This window comes from Schistocerca gregaria, chromosome 2 (assembly GCF_023897955.1).
Source record: "Schistocerca gregaria isolate iqSchGreg1 chromosome 2, iqSchGreg1.2, whole genome shotgun sequence".
Classification (NCBI taxonomy): domain Eukaryota; kingdom Metazoa; phylum Arthropoda; class Insecta; order Orthoptera; family Acrididae; genus Schistocerca; species Schistocerca gregaria.
The window spans coordinates 582,643,390-582,664,089 of record NC_064921.1 but is presented as its reverse complement, the minus strand read 5'-3'; the positions used below and the strand labels follow the sequence as shown (position 1 = coordinate 582,664,089).

The 20,700-nt window shown below is 37.7% G+C and overlaps 1 protein-coding gene across 4 annotated transcripts in view; it reads right to left on the bottom strand.

Annotated features, from left to right (window-relative positions):
• The window catches only part of LOC126333508 (arf-GAP domain and FG repeat-containing protein 1), a 97,226-nt gene that overhangs the window by 19,556 nt on the left and 56,970 nt on the right, over positions 1-20,700 (bottom strand). For all 4 annotated transcript variants that reach the window (XM_049996743.1, XM_049996744.1, XM_049996742.1 and 1 more), the window contains one exon: positions 3,569-3,709. In XM_049996743.1, the coding sequence (XP_049852700.1) occupies positions 3,569-3,709 (141 nt within the window). The remainder of the gene's footprint in view (positions 1-3,568; positions 3,710-20,700) is intronic.

Below are 20,700 nucleotides of genomic sequence, written 5' to 3'. Positions count from 1 at the left end.
TCCACTTCTCCCCTCTCCCTATACTGTTTCAATCACACTGGCCAAGCATTCGAAGTCTCCTGACAACATACGATAAAGATGTTCAAATTTTCCATCACTTTTTTTGGGATCAACAGACTTTTGAGCATATCTCAGAGCACCACTTGCACTCAACATCCTAAATTATATGTTGGACATATTCCAATCACTGTCTTCCAATACAATTCCTTGATATGTTGACCAATGTCCTGTCATTTTGTCCCTGCTTCTTGTCAATGTTTCCCAATGTTCCTCTCCTTGCAGATTCTTTTTTTCTCTTTCCTTATCAGTCTACCCAATTTTGATATCTTTAAGTAGCACAGATTACAAACACTTGTGTTTCTCCCCCCCCCCCCCCCCCCCCCTGCAGCCCACGATTCATTTCCGTCCAATACTGTGCTATAAACATACACTCTTAGAAATTTCTTCCTTGATGACAGTAGTCTTCATTTGGCCAGGAATGCCTTTATTGCCTCTGATAGTCTGCTTTTAAGTGCTCCTTCCTATGTCTGTCACATGTTCTTTTGCTTCCAAAGTAGAAGAATTTCTTAACTTCATCTACTTCGCAATCCCAAATTCAGATGGTAAGTTTCTCACTTATTTCATTCCTCTACTACTCACTAGTTTTGTTTTTCTTCAGTTTTCTCTCACTCCATATTCTGTGCTCAGCAGACTATTCATACCCTTCAGAATTTGCGGTAAGCCCCACTGAAGATAATCATGTCATTTGCAACACTTATAATTGATATCCCACTGATCAATATCAATGCATACACAACTTAAAAGGCTTAATTCCCCCCACATACCTTTTGACTTTTCAGTTCCGATGTCACCCACTAATAACTTTTTCTTTGTTTCCTCCCTTCAGATCATGATAAAAACTATGAAAGCAACACTTGCAGTTTTCAGTTGTGTCATCAATATTATTATTATTATTATTATTATTATTATTATTATTATATATATTTTTTTCAAACTAGATCTGTAAGTATGCGTGTTGTTCTTAAATTGCAATACCAAGCCATGTCTAACATCCTCATAAAGAGAGGGGGGGAGGGGTGGTGATGCTGAGAAGGGGGAAGGAATTATGTGCACTGGCAGGATAGAAGGCATGTATAGTACTGGAATGGAAGCAGGGTTGGGGATATGTAGGTGGGGGACACATGTTACAGGGGAAAAAGGATATTTTGCAGGGAGAGTTCCCACCTGTACAATTCAGGAAACCTCATGTTGGTGGGAAGAATCCAGATGGCACAGGCTATGAAATTGTCAAAATGTAGCACATCGTGTTGGAGAGTATGTTCAGCAGCTACCTGGTCCAACTGCCCCTTGACCATAGTTTGGCTGCGACTATTCTTGCGGACAGTTTGTTAGTTGTCATGACCATGTAGAATGTGGCACAGTGGTTGTAACTGAACTGGTAGATCACAAAACTACTGTCACAGCTTGTCCAGCCTTTCATCACATAGGAGATGCCAGTGACAGGAAAGGAGTGGGTGTTAGTGGAAAGATGTATGGGGCAGGCATACGAGCCATGAAGCAAGGGGTTGGGAGCAGGGGTAGAGTAAGGACATACAAGAATGAGTAGCCTGGGTGGGCAGGGAATGCCACTGTGGAAGAGGAGAGAAGTTCCCTCACAGAGGGCATGAATAGATGTAGTCAAAACCCTGGTGGAGGGTGCAGTTCAATTGCTCCAGTCCTGGGAGGTGCTGAGTTATGAGAGGGATGCTCCTTTGTGGTTAGAGAGTGAGTACGTGGGAGTTGGTAGCTGACTACACAGGCAAGGCATGGGAGATCTGTGAACAAGGTTGGGAAGGTAGCCTCAGTCTGTGAAGAGCCTCAATGAGACCCTTGGTATATTTGGAGAGAAACTGCTCGTCACTACAGGCACATTTGCCATGGGTGGCTGCACTGTATGGAAGGGACTTCTTGGTATGGAATGGGCAGCAGCTGTCGAAGTGGAGGTACTGGTAGGTTTGATGTGGACGGAGGTTATGATGTAACCATCACTGAGGTGGATATCAACGTTGAGGAAGATGGAGGAGGACCAGGTAAAGTCAATGAGGGAGAAAGTGTTAAGGTTCTGGAGGAGTATGGATAGGGTGTCCCCACTCCCAAGCCAGATCCCAAAGATGCCATCAATGAATCTGAACTGGGTGAGGAGTTTGGGATTGTGGGTGAGTGGAAAGGATTCCTGTAGGAGAGCTAAGAATATGTTGGCATAAGAACATTGGTGGAGCCTCTGTTGGAAGGTATGATTTTTATGAGCCTCAGGGTTACCTGGCAGAGAGACTCTGCCAGGGGTCAGGTAAGACCAACTGCAAACCTTGCCACAGTGAACCCATTGCAGAAATCCAGCAGAATTTCCAGTCCCTCCTCAAATTCTTTGGTCAGTCCCAGAACCCCTTCCCTGAGTCCAGCTATCTGCATATTGCCCCCACCCCACACACTCGTACCTTCTAATGCTTCCTAAAATTCATAAACTCAACCACCTAGAACTTCCCAAGGTGGCTGGTGACTGTCCCCACAGAGAGAATCTCTGCTCTAGTGGACCAACACTTTCAGTTACATTACTATGAAACTCTGGAATTGTACAATGACAGGTGCTGTTAGCAGACACACATATGAAGAAAGCACAATGAATATTAAGAAATGGATATATGGCTAATCACTTCTTCAGCTTCAGGCTGGACCAGACGTGTACGTGTGTGTGTGTGTGTGTGTGTGTGTGTGTGTGTGTGTGTGAGGGGGAGGGAGGGCGAGAGAGAGAGAGAGAGAGAGAGAGAGAGAGAGAGAGAGAGAGAGTAAAAATATAGATTTGTACCAATCAAATACAAAAATGCACATAAATGTAAGTTTTTGCAAACCACCTGAATTTAGTGCTCTCTCTGTGAGTGGAAAAGTTCAGGTTAAATTATTGCACATATCTATCATTCAGGCCAATAACAGTTGCCATCCGCCAATTTAGCCAACAATGGCCCCATATTGCTTAAAAAAACAGGAACATAGGTACAGACAGCCTCATAGTAACTGTTAAACAGCCAGCCATTGGAAAGAACTTTTGGCAGAAATTAAACAACACACTAACTACTGGGTTTATGACTAGGTAACAATTTTCATTTTTTTTTAAATGTAATACTTTGACGGGTACACTAATTATGTGCAACATATGATATGAGTGACATGGTCTAACTAGAGGCCACACAACAAGCACATTGGAGAACACTAAATACACAAAAAATTGTCCTCTACAATTATCATGGATTCCAAATTACCTTGGGAAAACTATGGGTTTAGTTCATCGGAGGCTGCCGCAAGACCAACGTGGTACATGTGAATTAACTGAAACTTAAATGTTCAGTACCTCCCTCCCCCCTATAAAAGAACTCTTGAAGTTTAACACAGTTCCTCCTATCTTTTTCATCCAGTCATCCAGTTTTACATCTAACTGACACTACTCCACTTCAATCAGTTTGTTTTGGTAGGTTATCACTGATCTATCATTCTATCATATTTTTCTCTTAGATAATTCATGCTAATCACAACATACCAGTCACAATGCCAAATCCATGTTGTGGTTGTCTTCCATTTCCAAATGGATTTGCTTGAAAAGTGGCAGGCTGGCTGGAAGTGCTGGTTAAACCATTTTCCCTTGAAGCTGGCACCCAAGGATTCTGAGTCATGCCAGCAACTGGTGATATGACAAAAGACTATATCAGTAATTAACTATAAGAAAAATGAAATTTTATTGAAAGACAGAGGAGCAGATAATAAAATATTTGTATGTTATTTGGTACTGCACTTGTTATAAATAATAATAATAATAATAATAATAATAATAATAATAATAATAACAACAACAACAACAACAACAACAACAACAATAATAATACATTCCATCATTGCCTCACATTCTATTGAAATAACTTAACACAGGTACTAGCTTAACTCTGCATTAAACATGAAGGGAGTGTAAATTCAAAATAATAAAACCTACAAAGTGTCTGCCATTGCTCATCAGAAAGTTTTGTTCCAGTTTTCTCAATGTTGTATGCATCTGTACTGTTACTATTAAGAATAAACAGATGTATAACTGCATAAAATGCCAGTATGTTTATTACATTAATGGAAAATCCAGCATGGACTAAAATGTATTTACCAGGATAGTACTTATTCACCAAACAGAAAAGGCAATAAGCAGCAGACACCAATTTTGCACAAACTACTCTTTAGCATTGTGCAAATTTGTGCAGGGAGCACTTCACATAAAAATTTGACCACGTCTAGCTGGGTATAAATTAGTTAAAAACAAAGATTCCAAGACTTACCAAGCGGGAAAGCGCCGGCAGACAGGCACATGAACAAAACACACAAACACACACACAGAATTACGAGCTTTCGCAACTGGCAGTTGCTTCGTCAGGAAAGAGGGAAGGAGAGGGAAAAATGAAAGGATGTGGGTTTTAAGGGAGAGGGTAAGGAGTCATTCCAATCCCGGGAGCGGAAAGACTTCCCTTAGGGGAAAAAAAGGACAGGTGTACACTCGCACACACACACACACACACACATATCCATCCGCACATACACAGACACAAGCAGACATATTTAAAGGCAAAGAGTATAAATTAGTGTACACAGGGTTTCCAAGCTTAAGATTGGTCAAGACTTTTTATGACTGTGAACATTGAGCAAGCTTCCACAATGAGTTATGCCTGATGATGGCATACTGCATGTCTCTGGGAGCATACATCTTGATTTAAGCACTTGTCTTGAAAGGACTACACAAATATTTCAAAAAATGAATTTCCTAAAAGTGAACTCCAAATTGATGGGACAGATGGTGTTTGTAGCAAAACAGTCACTAAGCCCATACGACATTCCACAACAACGAAGCAGAACTACCAGTCTATGCAAGTACCAATTGTTACAAAACCTTGTGTGTCTCTGCCGAATAAGTCCCAAGCAAAAGCATATGTTATTCGAGAAAAAAAATAAATATTACAACCACTGAACCAGATTAAAGGTTTTCTCTCATGAATTTGAAAAAAGATACTGAATTACAATAAGAGGAATTGGAAGTGTGCCAGAAGAGATCCGAAATAAACCTAGTAAAATGGCTCACATGTGGAAGAAGCGGAACTCTAACACAGAGAAAACCTCCTGTGCTGAGGGGTTACTGCATCCACAAAAAGGATGATCTGAGGGTTTAGGTGGTGTAGTAAATTTTTGTAAATGATAAATACACTTTCTCACATCTCCCTATCAACACTGTATTAGAAGCAGTATCTGTTATGGTGTGCATGCCATGCAGGGGACATCATCTTTTATTTGCAACTGAATAATGAGTTAAACAGTGGGCTGGTTAATGACCTCTTCACAGAAATTCCTTTAACCACATGTTCTTTTTGGGGATTTTTATGCACACAAGGAGGTAGGTAGGTAAGGGTGAAAGTTGGAAGAAGGTTCACAGACAAATGGGGGAAGAGGTAGAGCTGAAGAATATTTACATGACAAACAGATAGATTAGATTAGATTAGTTTTCGTTCCATAGATCTGTGTTGACGAGATCCTCGTGGATGTGGAACATGTCACTTTTTTTAATTTTTTATTTTTTTTTTAAGCTGAAATAACAATACTAATAGTATAAATATATACAACACATCATTTGTTTCTATTAAAAAATTCGTCAATGGAGTAGAAGGAGTTGGCCACTAGTAAGTCTTTCAGGCTCCTCTTAAACTGATCTCTATTTGTCACTAAATTTTTTATGTTTGCTGGCAAATTATTGAAGATGAGTGTTCCTGAGTAGTGGACCCCTTTTTGAACTAAAGTAAGTGCTTTTAAGTCCTTGTGCAGATCATTTTTGTTCCTGGTATGGTATGTATGAACTGAGCTGTTTGTTGGAAAAAGAGAATATATTATTTAGGACAAATTTCATTAAGGAGTAAATATACCGAGAGGCAGTAGTTAGTATACCCAGTTCTTTGAAGAGGTTTCTACAAGACGTCCGTGAGTTTACTCCACAAATAATACGTATTACACGCTTTTGGACTCTGAAAACTTTTGTTTGACTTGAAGAGTTACCCCAAAATATTATACCATATGACATTATGGAATGAAAGTAAGCAAAGTATGCAAGCTTTTTCACTTTCATGTCGCCTATGTCTGCTAACACACTAATTGCAAATACAGATTTGTTAAGGCGTTTCTGCAGTTCTGTGGTGTGCTCCTCCCAACTGAATTTATTATCAAGTTGTAATCCCAGGAATTTAAGACTGTCAACCTCTTCTATCTGCTCTTCTTCGTACTTTATGCATATGCTGGGTGGAAAGCTCTTACAGGTTATGAATTGCATATAGTGAGTCTTTTCGAAGTTTAATGTCAGTGAGTTGGCTTTAAACCATTTATAAATATCCATGAAAATATCATTAGCAGATCTTTCTAGAACTACACTCGACATACTATTTATTGCAATACTCGTGTCATCTGCAAACAAAACGAACTCTGCTTCTGGCAGTGTAACTGATGAGAGATCATTAATGTACACAAGAAAAAGCAATGGCCCTAAGATGGATCCTTGTGGGACACCACACGTAATTTCTTCCCATTCTGATGATGACTGATGACTTAATTAACTAGTCCCTTGCACTGACACCCTTTGTTTCCTGTTAGCGAGGTATGACTTGAACCATTTTGCAGCACTGCCCGTGACATCATAGAATTCTAATTTATTTAAAAGGATGTTGTGGTTTACACAATCGAATCCTTTGATAAATCACAGAAAATACCTGCTGCTTGTAACTTGTTATTTAATTAATTAAGTACATTTTCAATGTAGGTGTAAATAGCCTTTTCGATATCAGAACCCTTCAGAAATCCAAACTGTGTTCTTGATAATATGTTATTTGTGGTCAGATGGTTGACAAGCTGCCTGTAGATTACTTTTTCTAAAATTTTTTAGATTGCTGGCAAAAGTGAAATTGGTCTGTAGTTTGATGGCATCTCTTTATCCCCTTTCTTGAATAGAGGCTTAACATCTGCATATTTCAGCCAGTCAGGAAATGTCCCAGTTATAATTGACTGGTTACACAAGTAACTTAGAATGTTACTAAACTCACAAGAACATGCCTTAATTAACTTTGTTGATATTTCATCGAAAGCACTAGAATGCTTTGTTTTTAAAGATTTTATCATGGAAGTTATTTCTTTTGGTGATGCGAGTGACATATTCATGTCCCTAAAGCTATTTATAAAGGCTAGTTTCAGATATTCAAGGGCATTATTTACTGATCCTGACAATCCCATTCTATCAGTAACGGATATAAAGTACTTGTTAAATAGATTTGCCACGCTATGCCCATCGGTTACTAATGTGTCATCTACCCTTAGTGCTATTTGCTCCTGTACCTTTCTGGTTCTACCAGTCTCCTCTTTCACTATATCCCATATTGTTTTTATTTTGTTCCCTGACATTGCTATCTTCTTCTCGTAGTGTATTTGTTTAGATGCCTGAATTACTTTTTTTTTAATATTTTACAGTGTTCCTTGTATTTAGCCAAATCATCAGCATTGGAGCTATTCTTGGTCGAGAGATACATTTTCCTTTTTGTCTTACAGGAAATCTTTATTCCTTGGGTGATCCATGGTTTTATTATAGACTTCTGTTTAATTTGAGTAACTTTTAGAGGAAAACAGTTTTCAAACATGGTAGTGACATTTTTCATGAATGTGTTATATTTTTCATTCATGTCATGAGCACTATAAACATCTTTCCAGTTTTCTAAAACACTCAATTTTTGGTTGATTGAATACTCTCCTATACTCAGATTTAGCAGTCTTGATAATCTGCTTAGAATTTACATCTAAAACAAGGAGCTGCATGTCATAATCTGATAGTCCATTTATTACAGGTTTTATGATATGATTTTGTTCCTTTGATTTGTCTATAAAAATGTTATCAATGGCTGTCCTTGAGGATTTAGTGATCCTAGTTGGAAAGTTTACAGTGTGAGTTAGATTGAAAGACAACATTACTAACTACAGTAAATGTTTACTGGAAGAATGAATTAGAAAATCTGTATTAAAGTCACCAGCAATCAAAATTTGTTTTTTACTGTTAAATAACCCAAAAGAGCTTCTAGATGATTTATGAATAGATTATAATTTCCTGCAGGTGCTATGTAAATAGTTACTATTATATAGGATCTGTTATGGAACTCTACTTCTGTTGCACATGCTTCTAGATGCTGCTCTAAACAGAATTTATTAATGTCAATGTTCTTGAATTTATGGCAGTTTTTAATAAATGTGGCAACTCCTCCTCCCTCCATATCTACTCTGCAGAAGTAGGAAGCTAGCTTAAATCCTGAAATGTCTAACATATCTATACCAGTGGTCACTTGATGTTCAGAGAGGCAGATTATGTCAATTTCGTTAGATGAATTCATTTCAACGATACAAATGAGTAGTTCATCAACTTTATTTCTGAGTCCTGGAATGTTCTGGTGTAATAAAGATAACTGATACTGCATACTAATGCGATTATAACTGCTTTGGTGAAGATGAACTGGCAGTTTCTGATTACTTTCTGTTAAACATTGTTTAAATGGAGGCTGTATGGTGAAATCTGACTCCTGTTCATCTATTTTCTCAAACTGAGTCTGTCTGCCAATCTCTCTTAAAACTCGTTTTCTATCCCCCTTCCCTATCCTAAAAAAGGCATCCCTCTGACACCTGTGACCACTGGTATTTTAGCACTTGTGACAGTGTCCCCCCTTAAGTTTTCTGCACTCAAGCCACACAGTTTTCCCTTCCCTTTCCTATAGAGGTGAAGGGCATGCCTAGTGTAGTCCCTACTATCATTAGCATCCACAGGAATCAAACCAATATGGGACCCTATATCCATTCTAAGCAGCCACTCCAATTCCAAGTTAACCCTCCCTACAGGAGAGTTCAAATGAGGCCGATCATGGCGTCTCAACACAAATCCCACACTCGTATGCTTCGTTGCCGAGATAAATATGAGGGAAGGACTCATGGACTCTGCCAAATAAGATCTGTACATTAGTGTGTTCATCAGTATCAATAAAGGACAGAGAAATGCAAAAAATGTATGAAATGTAGAAAGCAATAAGAGCTTACAGGAAACCGAATAAAGTAGTAAGAAGAGAAACAGAAGAAGCAAGATAAAGACGGATGACAGAAAAATATGGGGAAATAGAAAAAATGGAGAGAATGTATGAAATAGTGTACAGATTGGCTAATGAGGAAGTGGTATTACAGTCCATTTAGAATCTTGGCCTCCCTTCTCACCTGTCTCCATTCATCTATGTCCATTACTTTCCTTATCCAATACTTCTCCACTTCCTGATTCCCATTGCTTTGAGTCCTCTTCCATGCCTTTGCACCAACGTTTCCTAGGTCTTCCTCTTTTCCTTCTCCCCTTAACCCTCTGAGCTTTTAACATTCTCTGTACATGATGAGCCTTTTTATATTCTGCCTTGCTCGATTTTCGCTATAATATCAGTCTGACCAAAAAATGTTTGCAATTCTTTGTCTGTTCTAATTCTCCAGCTTTCTTCCTCTCTCACAGTTCCAAATAACTTTCACAAAATCTTCCTTTCCCATTTCAGTAACCAGCCTTCTTTCTGTGAAGTCATCTTCCAGCTTTCCAATCCATTTAATTACTATACGTCTTGCTGCCATTTCTTGAATTTCTGCTGCTTTCCTTCACTTTCTACTGTTATCAAGCCTAGATATTCAGATGCTTCAACTCTTTGATATTCTTTCCCATTTATTTTTATTGAAGCCTCTTCTCTATTACTACCATGATTTCCCATCATATACTTTGCTTTGGCTGTATAAATATCTAGTCCTAATGTTCACGTAATCCTAACACAGCATTATTAACCTTTAAATCAGTTACATTCCTTTGCAATTAATGCTACAGAATCAGTGTAAGCCACTACCTGGACCTACCAATATAAATATTGTTCCCTCTGGCTTTACTGGCATCTGCCAAATCACCTCCTCTAGTGATAAGTTAGAGGGCATCACAGAGATCACATCTCCCTGTTGCAACCCCTCCCTATACGGAATTCTCCTGACAACTCCTGTTCTACACTTACCTTACATACTTGCTTTTATTGTCTCACCAATTATAATAGAATTCTAAAATTTTTCATAGTTTGGTGAACGTTACACCTGTCTATACTGTCATATGAACATTTAAGATCAATGTACAACTGATGAAGTTGCTTTTCATAATCACAAAATTTCTCTGTCACTCATCTCAATAAAAGAATGTGGCCCATTGCAGATCTGTATCTCCTACATCCTATCTGACAATTTCCCAATATTCTTTCCACCCAGCATTTTACACAAGAAGCCAGAATGAGATTTTCACTCTGTAGCGGAGTGTGCACTGATATGAAACTTCCTGGCAGATTTTAAAAAGTTTCTTGGAAGTCGCTCGTTCCTCTCATTAGGAAACACAGGATGAATAAAATCTGGGTAATTTAACTCTATTTTAAGCAAATGCTAGTTTTTCATGCATTTAAGTGCTATAACTTCGCATCTCCTGACTGGATAATGATAATTTTGAAGTGTATTCAGTTATATATGTGGATACTGTCTGCAAACTGTGTTGCGAATAAGAGGTGGTAATAATACAGTAAAACATTTTAATGTCATGCCTAATGCTGAGTTTTCACTACATGAACAGCAAAAATGTAATAGGCGATAAACTTTTTTTTTTCTTCTTTGATCATTTTGTGGGGGTCAATGAGAAAAAGTTTTGTGAAGATTTGAAATTGTGTGTAAACTTTATTGCAAGTGACTAAATACTCTCATTCCTAGAGAGTGGATGAATGCAGTCAGTTATGCAACCTCATACACACAGTTTCTAATTGCAATACTTGTCTAATCATGTTAAACCTTTAACATATGATTATCTCTCCTAATGAGTACATTATGACAGTATTTTATTTTGGTCAGTAATTACACAAAATATCGAATTTTTGTTGTTCCTATGCAACAGGTACCTGGTTCCAGGATAATGTTTTAGTAATCCAGACATAGATGGATATGGCTAGTGTAGTGAAGATCATGAGACTGCTGTTCCTCAGTTAGCCCAAAGTCTAACAAGGAGACAGCATGACTGTGGGGTCGGGGATTTGTCCGCAATTTTGTGCAGTGAAAGAGGACACCTAACACCTCACGTGGTTAAAATATTAGGATGCACTACTCGGAAAATCCCGAGAAAAATCGATACAAACTTTCTTAGGTGCCTTATGAGTATAAAATGTTAGTCCACTGCCGAGCCGCCGCCTGGCCTACATGGTTAGCGCTCGGACCCTTACGCCAAAGGTCTCGGGTTCGATTCCTCTTCCAGCACTTTTTTTTTCTGTTGCTTGCAAAATTGCAGCGCATTGTTACAGGTGAATCATGAAATTAATTCCCAGGAAGACTGTATAAAAATTCATTCTATAATTCACCATCAATTATTGTCACCAATATTCCGAGACATGATTCAATATGCCTGGTTTGCCTCAAAATTGTCAGAAACTCTAAATATTTTCATAAATGTTAATGAGGCATGTTTTTGTACAGATTTATTGCAAACGCCCTGCGATTGTAAAAAATCCGCTTTTATATGTTGCGCTAGATGTCACAAAAATTATTGCTTTGTTTGTTTTTACGATAATTACCACTGCGTTTCTTGTTAATAATTATTATATGTATAAAAATTGAATGTCTTCCAATCGACTTTGCTATCCTGATTAAAAAGGCAATGTTTCTCCTCATATACTTGACAATGAAAAATGGAAAACCCACCACCATGAATTGTGTTGTTGGACAAAAAGAAAATAATTTTTATTCAATAATGAAACTAATTTGTTAAAGATAATGTAGGTTTGGTAAACTTTCTGAATAATTGGTGGAATAACCAAAGAAAATGAAACAGAAGACAAAAAAAGTGCCAGAGGGGGAATCGAACATGAGACCTCTGGCGTAAGAATCTGAGCCCTAAACACCTAGGCCAGACGGCGGCTTGGCAGTGTACTAACATTTTATACTCATAAGGCACCTAAGAAACTTTGGATCGATTTTTCCCGGGATTTTCCAGGTAGTGCGTCCTAATATTTTAAACACGTGAGGTGTTAGGGGTCCTCTTTCACCACACAAAATTGCGGACAAATCCCCGACCCCACGGTCGTGCCGTCTCCTTGTAAGTCATGTTGACAGGTGATAGCTTGTTGTGTCTTGGTAAACCAATAGATAAGACATCATCATGATTATACCTAAACTGACCATATCCAAGTACATTTGCATGCGTGAAAGTTATTGTGCAAATGTGGCAAAATGCAGGTAGCTAACTAGATCAAATCAAATTTGTTTGGTTTCAGAAAGGGGGGGAAAAATAAAATAAATAAAATAAAAATTACAAGATGCTATAAATAATATTCTGCATGCTGTAAATGACACAATCAAAAGTACATAGTGGATTAAATTATAGATATTGTAGGAACAACCTCGGGTGCTCATATCTCGTTGTGCAGTAAATAGACTTGGGCACTCTAAAGTGTCTGCATTATAGATTCATGGACTAATACACAGCTTAAAAAATGAAGTAGTCAATTCATAAACACCATTTACAGAAGCAAAAACTGAAATGTTCTATTATGTGGAGCAACTATTTCTAATATCAGTATGCAGTTGCCGCTGGAAAGATTTAAACCAACAGTTAAGGTAAAAGGTATCATAGTCTGAGCATATGGCCTACTGTTACCATAGAACACCCAAGAACCAAATTAGAAAATAGTAGTAATATGGGATTACAACAAAGAATAGAATAGAATCATTTTATTTCCTCTAATTATTTTTCATACAACTGGCTTCTTCATAGTTCACAGTGGTGTCAAGATTTATACAATAATAAATTACATACACCGAAAATAACTAACTTATTCAAAACCAAAAGATTTTCTTTATCACTAAGAGTAAAAATATATTATAATGATTAGTTTCTAATAACTCTTTAGCCGAACAGAATCCATTATATTTTAGCCAAGTTTTTAATAAGCTCTTATATTTATTTAAACAATGGAAAATCCAATATAGAAATAACGATATTATGAAATGGATAGTTGCTACTCACCATATAATGGAGAGGCTGAATCGCAGATAGGCACAACAAAAAGACTGCCAGAAAATGAGTTTTCGGCCAACAAGGCCTTTTGGCGACACACACACACACACACACACACACACACACACACACACACACACACACACACACACACACAGCCAGACTGGCTTCTGTTGTGAGACACTGAGGTCGTGTGTGTGTGTGTGTGTGTGTGTGTGTGTGTGTGTGTGTGTGTGTGTGTGTGTAGCTCTTGTTGGCCAAAAACTCCCTTTCAGATAGTCTTTGTTGTGCTTATCTGCGACTCAGCATCTCTGCTATATGGTGAATAGCAACTGTCCTATTCATTATATCCTTACATTTAGTTAGTGGCACTACTGGTTGGTTTATTGGAGAGTGAAAGGATCAAACTAGAGGGAGTGGTACTGTATGAGCTGAATATGGTAGCTTACTGAAAAATTCTGTAATCAATTATTTATAGTCATTATGGACTATAGCAAGTCTTGAGCAAGGGAAATCCAATAAATGACCACTTCTTGTGTTGTGTACACACACATCAGACCTCATGTTGAATTTTTCCAGATTATCTCTGGTACATATATATACTGGTTAGGTAATGTCATTACACCAAGACATTTAAAGTTGTTTCTGCAGGACTGAGTGGTAATCCTATCAAACATCCAATTGTTTTCTTCTACAATCTGGAAATACATTTAGCTCCTGAGGAACTGCCACAGAGCAATATGTAGTGCTGCAGATAAGAAAGAAAGAAAGCAAAATATGATTAGAGCAACTATTTGCTCACATTGTTCCTTTGGGGAAAAAAAAGAGTACACGAGCTAGTTCACTCCACAGATAATTTGCATTTTCTTTCCAAGAGAGCTTTCGGTCCACGAACAGTCCAAGTAGTTTCACTGTTTTATTTTCATTTTTGATCACATTTAGATTAAAAATTATTTCTTCTGTTTTTGTTTGGTTTATGCACAGCTGATTGGTATGACACCAGTGATTCACTATTTGCGTTATTTCTCTGTTGTTGAATAATACACTTTGTAAATTCTCACCGGTGGTTATTAATGTCATGTAATGTCATCAGCATACAGTATATTCTTATGTGGCATATAATTTGAAAGGTCATTAATGTAGACAATAAACAGGATGGGTCCAAGAACACAGCAATGGGGTATTTCTCTTTATTTGGAGTATTGCTGATCTCTGCTTATTTGCATACACAAGCTATAACCTATTGCTTAAATAAGATTTGAATAAACTGAGTGATTTACATTCTATGCCATAATATTTTAACTTTTGATGTTTGTTCTATATGACATTAAGTTAGATGTTGTTGTTGTTGTTGTTGTTGTTGTTGTTGTCTTCAGTCCTGAGACTGGTTCAATACAGCTCTCCATGCTACTCTATCCTGTGCAAGCTTCTTCATCTCCCAGTACTTACTGCAACCTACATCCTCCTGAATCTGCTTAGTGTATTCATCTCTTGGTCTCCCTCTACAATTTTTACCCTCCACGCTGCCCTCCAATGCTAAATTTGTGATCCCTTGATGCCTCAGAACATGTCCTACCAACCAGTCCCTTCTTCTTGTCAAGTTGTGCCACAAACTCCTCTTCTCCCCAATTCTATTCAATACTTCCTCATTAGTTATGTGATCTACCCATCCAATCTTCAGCATTCTTCTGTAGCACAACATTTAGATACTCTGCTTGAATCAGTAAGTGTTCCAGTTTTTCATACCCTTCATACATTAATCGCCAAAGCTTCAACAGCTTTTACAGTAGATAGATGAGACCTGATACCGAACTGTTGCTCATTTAAAATGATGTTGCTTTCAAAATACAAGGTGTTTCAAAAATGACCGGTATATTTGAAACGGCAATACAAACTAAACGAGCAGCGATAGAAATACACCGTTTGTTGCAATATGCTTGGGACAACAGTACATTTTCAAGCAGACAAACTTTCGAAATTACAGTAGTTACAATTGTCAACAACAGATGGCGCTGCGGTCTGAGAAACTCTATAGTACGATATTTTCCACATATCCACCATGCGTAGCAATAATATGGCGTAGTCTCTGAATGAAATTACCCAAAACCTTTGACAAGGTGTCTGGCGGAATGGCTTCACATGCAGATGAGATGTACTGCTTCAGCTGTACAATTGTTTCTGGATTCTGGCGGTACACCTGATCTTTCAAGTGTCCCCACAGAAAGAAGTCACAGGGGTTCATGTCTGGCGAATAGGGAGGCCAATCCACGCCGCCTCCTGTATGTTTCGGATAGCTCAAAGCAATCACATGACCATCGAAATATTCATTCAGGAAATTAAAGACGTCGGCCGTGCGATGTGGCAGGGCACCATCTTGCATAAACCACGAGGTGTTCGCAGTGTCGTCTAAGGCAGTTTGTACCGCCACAAATTCACAAAGAATGTCCAGATAGCGTGATGCAGTAATCGTTTCGGATCTGAAAAATGGGCCAATGATTCCTTTGGAAGAAATGGCGGCCCAGACCAGTACTTTTTGAGGATGCAGGGACAATTGGACTGCAACATGGGGCTCTTCGGTTCCCCATATGCGCCAGTTCTGTTTATTGACGAAGCCGTCCAGGTAAAAATAAGCTTCGTCAGTAAAACAAATGCTGCCCACATGCATATCGCCATCATCAATCCTGTGCACTGTATCGTTAGCGAATGTCTCTCGTGCAGCAGTGGTAGCGGAGCTGAGGGGTCGCCGCGTTTGAATTTTGTATGGATAGAAGTGTAAACTCTGGCGCGTGAGACGATACGTGGACGTTGGCGTCATTTGGACCGCAGCTGCAACACGGCGAACGGAAACCCGAGGCCGCTGTTGGATCACCTGCTGCACTAGCTGCGCATTGCCCCCTGTGGTTGCCGTACGCGGTCACCCTACCTTTCCAGCACGTTCATCCATCATGTTCCCAGTCTGTTGAAATTTTTCAAACAGATCCTTTATTGTATCGCTTTTCGGTCCTTTGGTTACATTAAACCTCCGTTGAAAACTTGGTCTTGTTGCAACAACACTGTGTTCTAGGCGGTGGAATTCCAACACCAGAAAAATCCTCTGTTCTAAGGAATAAACCATGTTGTCCACAGCACACTTGCACGTTGTGAACAGCACACGCTTACAGCTGAAAGACGACGTACAGAATGGCGCACCCACAGACTGCTTTGTCTTCTATATCTTTCACATCACTTGCAGGGCCATCTGTTGTTGAAAATTGTAACTACTGTAATTTCGAAAGTTTGTCCGCCTGAAAATGTACTGTTGTCCCAAGCATATTGCAACAAACGGTGTATTTCTATCGCTGCTCGTTTAGTTTTTATTGCCGTTTCAAATATATCGGTCATTTTTGAAACACCCTGTAGTTAGTTGTACAGATGTTTATACATATAATTTTCTATTATCTTGGATATGATTGATACTATTGAATGGGTCTGTAGTTATTTGGGAGGTTTTTATCACCTTATTTTTATACATAGGTAAAGTAACTGTGAGCTTAAGACATTCTGGGAAAATTCCGTCATCTATTACTGTGTTAGATAGTTAAAGAAGTTTCATTTTGAATTTCTTTACTATTCACTTTATGATGAAACTACAGAGTCCAAAGCAATATTTTGTTTTAGGATTGCTTTGTTTATGTACTAATTTAATTTATGGATGTCATTTAAAGTGATTAGGGTCCACATAATTTTATCACTTGTTTGTTTTGCATCAGTTAACAGGGCTTCTGCACTTAATGTAGAATTATAGATTATAATGGTAATGTTGGCAAAATTTACAAAATATTCATTGAGTGTATCAAAGTCAACAGGGATACAGTTTTACTTTTTAATTTTTACGAGACTTCTCTTTTGGAATTAATAGTGGTATCCTGAGTTTGTGAAGTTGTGGAGTAAACCACTTGTCAGTATGTATGATATTGCTTATGTGTAATATCTGTATGACATCTTTTGGCTACAGTGGGGCACATCTTTTCTACTATGTGTTTAATCTCTGTCAGGGCACTGGAAAAGAATTTGTCAATACTTTTGCTATTATACATTATACAAGACCAATCTATTTCCTGTAACTGGTCTGTCATATTGTTTACGCTGGATTCTCCGAGTAGCCTATGTCAATTTTCAATTTGAAGCCCTAGTCCTGCATGGTCTGACATTCCTAATTCTGTGATATTACAGTCAAGGAAGTCTTTGTGCGTATTACTAATTATACGCTATCAAGACACTAAAACAGTCTGGTGGGCTTTTGATTGAGACAATAGTGGTTTAATGACTCCAAAGAATTAACCATATGAATCACATTTTTTCTCTGTGTCCTTATATCTGTGTTAGTCAGTCTTGCCTACAATTATAATTTTATACTGTTTATATTTAGACAATTGCAATATTAAAGTATTAATTTTTTCTATAAATACTATCTTATTAGAGCTTGAAGTTTGGCAAACTGAGACAATTACAACTTTTTAATGTCCATTATAATTACAGCTACTTCAAATATGCCTTCAAGGCATATTCTTCTAAGGTCAATGATCGAGAATGTAAATCACTATTGCTTTTCATGTAGATTGAGACCCTGCCATGTGATATACTCTTTCTGCAGTAGCTTGTTTCTAGCAAGTATCCAAGTGAAAAACAAATGTCTATTACGAACCGTTAGCTTTATCAAACCAGTTTTGCAGTTCATTGACTGTACCTCTAAGTGATTGTACATTTATGTGAAGGAGAATACTGTTTTAGTACAGAATGGTATTTTAGTTTCACTTGGTCTTGCAAGTTCATTTATTTTCACTGAGTGATTTAAAGCAGTAATATTAACTGCATGAACTAGTCTGCTGCAGTTTCCTCTTAATGTGGTTTCTACCTTTCCTTCGCTTGTATGTCATTTTCCCTAAAAAACGTGGTACTATAAAATGCATGGAAAGACTATCTTTTAAAATGAGATTGTTTCATTTGCGAATTTATTTATAATCCTGTTTATCTCTCAACACACAAATCTCTTTCCTTAGTAATTCAGATGCTCACCATGTTCAGTATACAGAGTTTTCTCTAGTTAACTAATATATGCTACCTTGCATTTTGTTTATGTGGGGCACAGTTGTGATTTTAAAGTTGGTTTTACGGATCTCTCTGTTAACACACAAACTAAAGATCAGGTCACGTGTTTTTCATTTTATGTAAATCTAAAAAATTCTTCAAACCTGTTGTACAATTTTTGGCTTTATTATGTGCCACACCATTTGCACCAGTCACACAAGCAACAAAATCAATGTTGTTCAGTACACTCTTACGTTCCAAGATACCTTCAATAACATTTTTTTGTTCTTGTGTCAGGTTTTACAGTGCCAGTTTGTAACGTTCCCTCTTTCTGTTTATTTAGGTTTGATTTGTTTGATTGTTATTCTTTATTTCTATTATTCGGAATCTTTTTTTTTTTTTTAAATTGAGCCTGAAACTTACGTAATAAATACTTCGCGTGAAGTACGATTTGCAGCATAAACAAAAATTAATTTCGGAAATGTAATCCACTGAATATTAAAAGTAAAGCTTTTGAACAACGCGCGTTACTGACTAGATACATTCAGAGGGTACGTACATTCGCGTGCGAGTGGTTGCGGTCTGATGAGAAATTTTCATTGTGAAATAATTTCGTCGTAACACACTCGGAGATTGCGAACGTACATTCAGAGTAGAGGCACGTACGTTCTATCATTCCCCGTGGCCTGGGTAAAAGAATGGCAATTATTTAAATCTAAGAGTATTTCTATTGCATCGGACTAGTATTTTTATAAGAAAAAGAAGATTGCAGGTTCTGAATGTCTCGGCAAAACGAATCGGAAGCAATTTTAGCGGTCACGAAAGGAAAGTAGAGAGCACAATCACGTACCTCTATTGTTGAGCAGCGCTGTTTTGAAGATCTTCGGTTCCATCTAAAACTCGCCTTCTCTGCTTAACATAAATACTCCATAGGCATGGGAATAAGGCTTGTTGTGCGATGAAAATAATATAAAACACATCTCGCGTCTTTTAACTCATTCATTTACCACACACACACACACACACACACACACACACACACACACACACACACACACACACTAGTAATTAGACAGTACGACATCCCACCAGCCCATCAGAACAAAAAGTAGTCGTTCATACCAGAAATAAAAAACGAAGGGCGAAATTGTTCCTATGTCTCTCAAAGATAAAAAGTTTACCAGATATTTCTCTGGTGTGTCACTGGAACAATTTTTCAGCACCTCTGCGATTAAATCACAATATTTTCAGTTCCTTTACAAGTTGCATAAAAGTCCATATTCACATCTTCCGCAGTTGTCTGCTTGAAACAGCACATTGCACTTCTTTGTCTGCTGTTTATGTGTTCTGCTGACTTTCCTTTTACAACTTACCATTTTGTAACCTTCACTCTGGCTGGAATATTTGTTTTCAATGTTTACAAAGTCACTGCTGCTTTCTGATAACACGCTTAACCTTTTTGTGCACATGAGATTTGTTATATAAAACTAATTTTGTTGAGAGTGTGGCACTTTCTTAGCCACTTTGCTAGTCATTTCTAGAGAAATTGGAAGAGAGTTTCGAGTTGTTTACACATTTTTGGCCGTTGTTTAAACGGGAAGAATGTTTTGATTATTTACCCACTTAAGGCCATTTTTCTCCACTAGCACACTGTAACCAATTGAGTTTCATATCCTCTGTTGTTTTCTGTATCACTTTTGCACCTGGTAACCTGATTGGAATACTGCTTGAAGCTGATATTTGTAACTCTCAGTTTTCAATTCTAAGATTAGTGATTTCTCATCTCAGAATAACAGCAACTGGTCGAATGCTATTCAAATATTCATTTAACTTCTCAATTTCACCTTTACACTAATTGCAATCACCATTTTTTACTATATAACTACAACTTCTAGTCATATTAATATTACTTGCATCTACATTTGCCACCATCTTACTGTCTTTCTACATGTATAATTAAGTCAGTGAAGGTTTGAGGAAGCAACTAAAAATAATGTCTGACAAGACTGTATGCATTTTTTCAAACAAAGTTGTAAAATATACTTAAGCCCATAGTAAACCTGAATAGAAAAATCATCACTAGGAACAAAGTGTACTGATACCTTGGCAGTGAGCCGTACAAAAAACAAAACTTTCTTGGCAATATATCTAAAACATGTTAGAAAGAGGTCAGATCTCATGAACAAAATTGTTAATATCAGTGCCGATAACTTCTGGTTACCATTACATTAGTTTAGAAAATGCAAGGTCTGTTCAAAAAAATTCCCGAACTTTGTCCACAAAATTTTTCTATTCTTCTCTTTTATTTACTGTATACAGTCTCCTTTGAAACACTCTCCTCTGCAACTGATACACCACTCCAAATGCCTTTTCCATTTCTAGAAGTAGTCTTGGTATGTGCGAAGCACCGTCTGTGAACTTACTTTCATCTCACTGATTGTTACAAATCTTTGTCCTTTCAACGG